We start from the raw sequence: 9,969 nt of genomic DNA, 5'->3' as shown, positions 1-9,969 counted from the left end.
AAGTATATATCGCTGTTTTGCAAATAGTTTTACATGATCTCAAGTCAAAGATGAGACCTATATATATGTATATGTATATGTATATGTATATGTAGGGTATTACATGAAAACCTACACATTGTTATGGTCGTATGACAACTTATAACTATGTGGAAAGATAGTTGTCTATCATTGCTTATTTAGCATTTGTCATGACTTAAATGGCAAAATATTTTAATTCTCTCAAGAAAACAATAAAGATTCTCATTATTAGTACCTTTTGTTATTTGTACTAGTACGGCCTTAGTGTTTCTACTGCATTCATAACATTAAGGTGATGGTGCGGGTGACATTACACATCCTCGTTGAAAATGATAATCACTGTTTAAATTAAACGCGCTCTCATGTTAAATATGAGTCCTACATGTTAATTATCGTATTACAAACTTTGTATTAATCTAATAATTATTTCGATAATTGTTATATTTAACACTTATTATGAAGTCATTAACCAAAAGTGTCTCTTGAAAAAGAACATACTTTTTTTTTTAGAATTTCTTAGGTAGTTCCTGTAAAAATAGACTATTGGTAGTCACTTTTTAGCTATTATATCTGTATCAAAATCTGTCTATTCTACGTATTTTTTTTAATTTAATGTGATTTTCACCAGATTAAACAGTAAAAAAATTGATACTACTGGTAAGACGGATTACGAAAAACTCCCTTTATTTTGTTCTAGTACATATATTTTGCTCTATGTGCCTGTAGATATCGAAACCAAGCTTTAGAATAAATAAGTTGATATTTTGACAAAGCTTTAAAAGAGTTTTATGTTTTTATTTCCAAATGAAAAGTGAGTGCATGTGAAAGATTTGCCGGTAGCCAATATTATATTCAAATGAATGCAAAGTGGTTGGGATTACATTTTATATTATTACATTTTTTTCGGAGACAACATTGTCTTTTTGGCCAACATTTAAAATCATCATCATCATAGATTAATTAGTACTAAACCCAATATGGAATGTTGAAATAAAATATTATCATATGAAGGAATGCATTTAGGGATGTTTTTGACTTATAAAATTAAACCATGCATCAGCAAACAGGAGAAAACCAATAATCAGGCTCTACTTTTTCCCCCACTTTTTCCTTTTGTCTGGTCAGAGTCTTCTATTTAACTGGCAGCTCAACAGCTTCTTCTGTATTTCTTTTCTTTCCGGGCGTAGCCAACAGTTTCTTGAACATTAATTTGAACATTAATTTCGCTAATTTCTATGGAAAATGAGACAAATACCCCTTAAAATGACGAGTCTTAAAATTTTACTCTTACTCTTAATTAACACCCTTTAATTAAATAAGAATATTAGTTAAAAATATATTAATAAAAAAATAAAAGAGAAAATCTTAAAATAATACACCAGGTGAATTCACCAATTTTATCATTTCCATGCTAAATAGACTGTTGTATTTTTGGGCCAGGTTCAGACATTACGTGGGCTTTATGCAGATTCTACAACTGGTTGCGGCGAACTAGAGGAATCAACTTCTGTGGAGTGTCCATTACCAAAAAAACAAAAACAAAAACGAAAAACTTCTGTGGAGTGTCGATATTCAAATAACAAATGCCCGACGGTATTACACCGGGATACCAACAGTAGAACACGGGTGGGTAACCGCTAAAACACGAACTACCGATGCCAGTCTTATCACCAAAGTCGCCTGGTAGATGACCACCAATTAGCGGCGAAGTCCGAAAATCTTTTCAACGGGAACGTATTTTGCTAAAAGTAAAGAGACAATTTAATTTTGTTGATGGGAGCATAGTGATTAATAAAAGTATTATTTATTGGAGGGAAGAATTAAAATTGTTCTTGTCAATGTAGGCAAAACTGAAGTTTTACAAAAATTTTACATATAAAAACAAAAATTTAAAAATCTCGATAGGGGTGTGCACCCCAACTAGTTTGTATGTCGCAGCTTCACCCGCGCTGCCAGTCACGGGGCGTGCCAACACCGGTGAGTTACCGCCGATCACGCATTGGTGCTGGGTACTGAAAGTCCAACTATAAGCCTCTACGTACGGCAGCATGTTGCCGGTGGTTGAGAAGAGAGAGAGAGGACATAGGGATGTGGAAAGTCCGGTTCAAACCGCCGGTTCCACGTCAGTATTGTTTATAAACGGTTTAAAATCGGACTAAACTATTTCCTCTTATAGTCTAAACCGAACCGGACCGTTATATATATATATATATATATTTAAAAAAAAAAAAAAAAAAACCTTGAGCACTTTGAAATTGAACTTATCTTAGGCTCTTAAGAAATTGAACATTTTGTATACCCTGAAAGAGTGAGTTCTTGAAATTTACACTGCTTGTTTCTTGAAAATTTGTGTAAAACATAGTGAAAAGAGACATTAGTGTATGTATTTTATGATATCTGTTTCTATTGATCTGTCAATGGAGGGGGTAGCTAAATCAGAGCAAACATTTCCGCTTTCTGGTGTCTGTAAAAAGTGTGGATTCTTTTGGTAATATTTTGATGCCATTTTCTTGCACATTTATCTACTTAGTTAATCATATAAGGATTGCAAACTATTTTTTTTTTTCTTGATACGTGTATGGATTGCAAACTTGAGAGGAATTGAATATTGAAAAAGCTTCTCTCATACTTTGCATACAACAGCAAACACGTCTCAAGAGATGATGACATATTCAACCCGTATTTCTCAAGGAAGAGTGAAATCGTCTTGTGAGAAATTTTTTTTTTTTTTTTTTTTTTTTTTTTTTTTTTTTTCTTGTTGCTGTGTTACTAAAAACACACACACTAAGGGTCCAAACCGCGGTTTAAGCGGACCGTAATGCTTTCAAACGGTCCAGTCTCGTCCCACTTTACAAATAACCTGGTTGGGTTTGAATTTTTTAAAACTGTTGACAGTTTTAAAAATCTAACGGTTTAGGACCAGATCAGGCTGTGAACAGCCCTAAGAAGACATGAGAGGGATTCACATGGATGGAGTTTGGTAATGGTGAGCGAGGCGGAAGCCCCTGCTCACATTTGTCCTTTTAAAAGCTAACATGTTGTAAAAATTAACATATTAGCCCCCACAAAAATAGAGAAAAACCATTATATTCCCCCTCAAATCTATATAAATTTTAATTAGCCCCTCAAAAATTAAGGAAAACCATTTTAGGCCCACCAATATTTACAAATATTTCATTAAATTAACAACAGAAAAATAAAATAAAAAATCAATTTATCAAGGAAAAAAAATTAAGCCCCACTGACAAAAAATCTCGACTCCGTTGCTAGAGATCAGGGGGGGCATTTTGGTTTTTTAAAAACTTAAAAAATAAGGGAAAGTGTCAAAATAAATAAAAATTTAAGAAATAGTGATGATGTGAATGAAGAGGTACAAAATCTATTAGATGACGTTTGTTTCTTGTATTCGTCCCACTTAGTTTTTCAAACAATATTGTTAGCAAAAAGTTATCCGTAACCAGAAATCAAAATCAATGAGGCTCCCACAGGCAGGAAAAAGAAACAAATGCAATAGGAAATTTTATCAAAAGCTGATAAAGCCACTGAAATAAAAATCCCCCAATACCAGGAGAAGGCAGAAAGAAGAAAATGAAACACATGTAAACTTGTAAGGTAGTCAAAACTTGTATTCTTCATATTGGTGAACATACATTATTCAAGTCAAAAATAATTAAAAAAAAAATAGATGAAAATGTTTCTACACATTTACACAAGATGTTATAATGACACTTTGCTCATTTCATCCTATAACAACAAAAAGCATAAGAAGATACAAGGGGAGAGACGAATTTAGTTTTCAAGAACCGCACAGCTAGAAGAGAAAACTTATCTAGTGGCAAAGCTCTCATGGTGCTCGATTTCAGACGATTGCCCAGAACTTCTTTCGACATATTAACACAGATTCTTTCTTCTTTTCTTTATCCTCCAGCAAGTGTGATTCAACCTCCCATAGAAATTTGGGAGCAAGATCTTTGATTCTTGAAGTGATGGATTCATCATCTCGAACTATGATAAAACCCTGAAAAACAAATTTCTTAATTATTTCTGCAATGTAGTAACCGTTCAGCTCAGGGATGTGAAATGTGAGACGTCACATTAACTGCTGGTTTTACAAAATAAAAACACTTCAATATATTTAGAATACATTTAACTGGACCACAATGAATAGAACTTGCTTCTTTTCTTTTCTAAGGACTATATATGAAATGATATCGAGAATTTGCTGACTGTCGAAAAAGGGTACTACTTGACTACATGAAGAAGTGACAGCAATGGCTGAGAGAATGTAAATTAAGACGTTGAATCCACATCAATGAAAAATCTTTGGTTTCTTAACGAACAGTAGAATTTTATTGCCAACAGGAATCAAAGTTAGTATACTTATGTAAGGGAAAATTCTACAATATGCACGTTGTTTGGACGTACTGGCAGAGAGAGTTTTTTTTGAATTTTATTGCCAACAGGAATCAAAGTTAGTATACTTATGTAAGGGAAACTTCTACAATAGGCACGTTGTTTGGACGTACTGGCAGAGAAAGTTTTTTTAAGTTGTTTAATGGAATTTTAAGAGTCTAATTTATGAATGGAGTACTATTCTATCTACGGTGCACTATTTTTAATGTGCACAATCATTAATCAGGTTTAAATTTAATCGAGCGGATAATAAAACTTGCGAGCAAAACAATGTTCCCTACCTAGAATTTTTCTTATATCAGATGAATAAATCTCTATCACTAAAATTTAAACACACCTTTGGCTCGCCCACAGCTTTAACTTATACAATAACTACCTATACCGTGAAAGAAAATTGTATGACAAAGTCTAAAAGAAGAAAATTATGGTCGATATTCTCTACCTAGACAAAGAATCCTCATTGTTGTACTAAGCCATTGCTCCGGAGCACATCAGAACTTATAGAGATCCAAGTTTTCATTTAAACAGCTTGTAATGTCTCATTCTTTTTCGTTTTTTCAATGGCTATAATCAAAGAGAGACGACGCTTCTTTAAATAATTACCTGAGGCCGTGCTATACGGTCCATCTCCAGCATGATATCCTCCATTAAGCAACCGTCTCCCCGGTTCTTATAGTGAGAGAAGAGATGATTGGCATGCAACAGATCGTAAGTTCTTGGATAATTTGAAAATGGTTCACACCTGAAGTTAAAAAAATATATCAAGCGCAAGATGCAAAAAAACTTACCAAATTCCCTTGTGAACGTGTAAGTTTATCTAGTGATATTGAAAAGAAGGTGAAAATCAATATTTTCAGTAGTTTTCCGTAGCAAGAGCAACGCATTCTTCTAGTAAATTTTATCATCTAGCAGCGATGTTTAGTAGCTTGATGATAACATACCAGTCATGAAAAGCACCAACCAGACCACGGTCGTAAATGGCAGACAGGGTATTCTTCATGCTCACAGGAACTATACTCATAACCCAAACAGGTGACGTGCTCAAGGCTACAGCAAATCCACCACAAAAAGCATTCATGTCCATTACATTTCGTATTTCTGTGTCATTGACATTCAGAAGCATCCAGTAGTGACCAATTTGCTCTTGCCAAAAGGTAGTATCTGAAGTGAATTCCTCGGGACCAATACCTGTCATAAGCAAATACATCAGTAATCTTACCAGATAGATTCTGCCATATGTTTGAAATAAAATTGTATGTGTATTTTACAGCATTTAAGTTTATCTGGATTTCTATTCTTCCTCATTTACTATCTTTAACGAATGAACATCAGTTTATTTCTTCTTTACGGCAATTTAACAATAATCTTCAAATTTCAGAAGAAATAAGTTGGCCATATTGTCTTTCCTCTCAGAAAGACATGTTAAAATATGCCAATCATGAAACTCAGAAATATGTGCTTGGTGAAGGCCAATACTTTCTTCTGCAAAAAGGCAAATAAAACACTTGTTCATTTATCCTAACTTCTGATTCATTAATCTAATCGTTTTTTTTTTTTTTTTTTTAATAAGGGTGATGTGCTTTGGGAACCCAAATAAAAGCATCAAAGAGAGACCTATTTTGCTGAGACTTTCTGAGTACACTGATAGACGCTCCGGTCTAGAAGGAAGTTCCTGAAAATGCGTTTGTCCACCCCTTACTTGCACACAGTTCCTCAGTGGTGTATTCCACGATGGACTAGAATCGTCCACGGCATCACACACATCTATAATACTTTGATCAGCATTACGCAGAAGGCATGACTGATCATCTTCCTTTTTCCAGATTGCCGTCTGAACTTGTCGAGCAATGAGTTTCCAGCACATTGCCGACGTTATGTTCACCACTTTCTCCCAAATCATTGGATAAGTTTTGTCTTTTCGATAAGCAGGTGGAGCAGAATAAACAAAGTATCCATTAGGTCGCAGAAGACGGTCGACTTCTTTCAATAGAATGCCGTCTGCTCACAACAAAGAAAAAGTAGTCAAGAACTACTAAATATTGCAAAAGGTACTCAGTAGCAAGAGTTAAATTACGTTAATGAAAAAATTCCCTTTACAACCAGCATTGTTACATAAGGTAGAAAATTTATCCATAATACCAAAAAATATATAAAGAATGAAGAAATACTGCTTCATTGAAGGGTATAGGAAAGATGAACGTCCTGAAAAGTAAATAAAGCCATAAGATAAACATTTTAAACAGCATATCATATCGCTGATACCCCGATCATGTAGCCTTAAGTATCTGACTAGTGCCACTTCTTTTAGTAAAAATGTATAAAATGCTTGAGCAAGATATTAAGATTATTATATAATAGAATGTCTATAAAACTAGTTATTTTACAGTTACTTGATAACATTCCATAAATATATATATATATAACAAAGTTAGTAATGACAATATACCATTCTCATGCCAATCGACGCGGCATCTTGAACAGTGAACCATCTCAAAAGAACTAGAAGGATATGGAAGCTGTTTTGTGGCTATGGCAGAAATCATTGCACCAATTCCTCGCTCTAAAGCAAACTGAATCTGATTCTCATGGCCATCCTTGGGAGCAAAAGACATTGTTTGTATATCTAAGGGAAGAAGATAAGCTGAAAAGCTAGCAACGCCACACCCAACATCCAGAACTTGAAGCACCCCTGCAGAACGCAAATTGCCTGTTCCATTTGTTATCATATCTCCCAACCTGACGTCAGAAAAACATTGTTAATGACATATACACTAAAAGCACACACATGTATATCTTCTAAACAACAAACATTTATAAAGAATATACATTATATGATTTAGATGTGAAATCTTGGACACTTATGGAACTAAAATGACCACATGATCTTCAACATTTAAAAGAGTATGCGCTGAGGCCTAATAAAAATTGGTCTCTGATTAGGCATTGCTCTACTCCTTTTGCACCGTTTTGCTTCTTAATACTTCTTTACTTTGTGCAAACGCTTAGAAACAATGCCAACTTCCCCAGAAACTATGTAACAAAGCTGACTCGATGGTCGGTGAGTCAGCCTAGCTTTCAGGTAAAAAGCCTAGCTTTGGGAAAAATGTCTGAAGCACATGAAAAGTTGCTTACATCACAATAACTTGTAAACTACTACAGGAATATGGTGGTATCTACTTATTGTCATTCTGAGGCTCACTACTGTCTTCTCCAACAATGGAAGATTGTAGAATATACATAGAAAAATGAATCCAAATTTTTCGAGATTCAAGAATTCGCTTAAAGAGAATAGCACATAAACTAGAAAAGATTAGTGGGGAAAAGAATCATCAACAGTTACCTCTGGATATATTCAGGTGCACCATGTTTGAAATGGGTACCACCACCAGGGAACCACCATAGTTGACCCTGCCCATGCACCCAATTTTGCCCACCTTTGGCTTCAGCTAGATGTGTATGATTCACATTGCTTCGCCAGACATAATCCCTGCTGGTTGGCCATCTTATTGGTATCTTATAATCATTCGGTGGCGGGACCAAGCAAAACAAGCGGTTTTCAAGTGGAGGACAATGCCTCTCAAGCTCTTCTCTTCTAGAAAGATCTAAGTTTTGCAACTGTTTCACATAAGAAACGTTGTGGCAGGGGGTGTACTCATTGAATGCCAACGGGCATACATCCAAGCCAGTATCCGGTATCACAATTGGCGTTTGTCGGTAAGTAAGGGAAATTCTATTTGGAAATGTGGAACTACCTGCACCTTGAGAAAAATCTATAGAAATCAGCATATTACAAATAAATGCTCATTTCATTATCCATACTTATTAGTATTAGGCATTTATAGAATCTTCAAATAAATGCTCAAAAACAAAATTTATTTTCTCTATAGACGAAGGGACCCCAAACTAGATCATGTAAAGGGCAAGCTTTGATTCATCTATAATTAAGGTCACGTTTATTAAATTGCAACCGGAAAGGGAGCTGGTATGAAAAGGAAAGAAGTTGAATCAGGAAGAAAATCAAGCTTTTTATTCAAAGTCTTTAACTACCTTTTTACCGAGTTAACTGTGTAATTACCTATTACAAGTTGAATTGCACGCCAAATTCTTAGATCTGAAAAGCATTATCGTAATTCGCAAATATTAAGTGCAAACTACCTAAAAAAGAAAACTGACTTCTCACAAGATCGTCCTTTTTGGAAATAACCATACTTCAAAATACAGTAAAACAAATAACTAAACATGAGCAAAAAAAAAAAAAAAAAAAGAAGCTTAAACAATGACCACGAAAACCGAGGTGATCACCAAGAACGCAAGAACAATGGGAAAGAGGTGTCATTCTCTAACTCAAAAACTCCAATTTTTTTAATCTGTCAAATTGTGTTATACTAAAGAATGTTCTTATAAACATCCATTATTAAAGCTTGGGCAAGATCCACAAAACAATAAAGAAAATTTAGCTCCCAATTAGTCCAAAAAAAAAAAATAATTGAAATCCAAATTAGCTCAAACGATATAAAATGCAAATAAACCAAATCAAAACTGCATAATTCAGTATAATCAACCAAATCACTGTGGGCTTAGAGAAGAGAGAGAGAGAGAGAGAGAGAGAGCATACCAAGAGAAGAAGAAGAATTATTATTGTTATTGTCGGAGGTAAGCTGAGAAACGTAAATGGGGGCTTGATTTCCGAAGAGAGTGCCGGCGAAGAAGGAGGCAGCCATGAGTAGCAAGAGAAACAATATGGTCCGACCAGTTCCCGAATAGAAAGCCGAACGCAGAGAAATCCCACCACCCATTTTCGCAAATCCTCAACTGGGTTTCTCTCAGAATTCACGGATTTATCAAAACGGACATTGCTGTCTGAAAATGAGAGATCGCTAAAACCTTCTTGCAGTGGATTTTGTTTTTTTAGCTCGTATTAGCGGAAACTAGAAAGACAGGAAAACTGCGGGGGGAAAACATAAATGGGTCTTTGCGTAATTGGTCCCTGACCGTCTCGTGACTCGTGTTGCAGTTAGATTTTTATTCTTTGCATTCATTATAAACTCTTTTTTGTTTGGATTATTTTATTGATTCCCTCCTGTCCCATATTTTAATGTAACTCATAATTTTTCAAAATCCTTTGTTATTATAGCACTCGGTCAAATTAATTAAGATTAATTAATTTAATCCGGCTGTTAGTATTAATTAATTTAAAATTAGTAGAAAGTTTTCTATTATAATTATCACATAAAAATTTTTTTCTTTTAAAATACTTATTTTTAAAATTAACGCTTCCCTTAATTAATTTTAAGTGTTGGTAGCAAATTTTTCAGAACGAGAATAGTGAGCTATTCCATATTCTGTTTAAATTAGACTTTAAAGTCTAATCATCAAATTTACACAGCAAGCTCAAGCCCACTCTTTCTTTCTTTTTTCTTTTCTTCATACTCTCTTTCTTTTGCACGTTGCTCTCTCTTTCCTTCTCTCCCTCATGCTAACTCTCTCTCGCTCCCTCACGTTTTCTCTCCCTCCCTCTCGGTTTTCTCTCTTTCC

General features: G+C 34.6%; 1 protein-coding gene across 3 annotated transcripts; it reads right to left on the bottom strand.

Annotated features, from left to right (window-relative positions):
- Positions 1–3,656: 3,656 nt before the first annotated feature.
- Positions 3,657–9,375, bottom strand: LOC21398630 (probable methyltransferase PMT7). Of its 3 annotated transcripts, none has more exons than XM_024169659.1 (7): positions 9,050–9,375; positions 7,775–8,204; positions 6,881–7,170; positions 6,049–6,432; positions 5,376–5,622; positions 5,038–5,176; positions 3,657–4,039 (listed from the first exon to the last, which is right to left on the bottom strand). In XM_024169659.1, exons 1-7 carry the CDS (start codon positions 9,228–9,230, stop codon positions 3,881–3,883), a joined length of 1,830 nt encoding a protein of 609 aa, XP_024025427.1. In that variant the 5' UTR covers positions 9,231–9,375; the 3' UTR covers positions 3,657–3,880. The 3 variants fall into 3 exon arrangements, with proteins under 3 accessions (XP_024025427.1, XP_024025428.1, XP_010102739.1); XM_024169660.1 differs by having other exon boundaries at positions 7,775–8,192; positions 9,050–9,373; XM_010104437.2 differs by having other exon boundaries at positions 7,775–8,186; positions 9,050–9,372.
- Positions 9,376–9,969: the final 594 nt, after the last annotated feature.

Source organism: Morus notabilis, unplaced genomic scaffold, assembly GCF_000414095.1.
Source record: "Morus notabilis unplaced genomic scaffold, ASM41409v2 Scaffold645, whole genome shotgun sequence".
NCBI lineage: Eukaryota > Viridiplantae > Streptophyta > Magnoliopsida > Rosales > Moraceae > Morus > Morus notabilis.
Note: the sequence above shows the minus strand (reverse complement) of the source record. Positions and strands in the feature narration are given on the sequence as shown.

Coding starts and splice junctions, on each gene's coding strand:
- LOC21398630 (XM_024169659.1), bottom strand. CDS start 9,230: ATGGGTGGTGGGATTTCTCTGCGTTCGGCTTTCTATTCGGGAACTGGT. Junction 5,623..6,048: donor AGAAAGTCTCAGCAAAATAG/GTCTCTCTTTGA, acceptor TGCTTATGACAG/GTATTGGTCCCGAGGAATTC. Junction 4,040..5,037: donor ACCGTATAGCACGGCCTCAG/GTAATTATTTAA, acceptor TTTGTTTTTCAG/GGTTTTATCATAGTTCGAGA.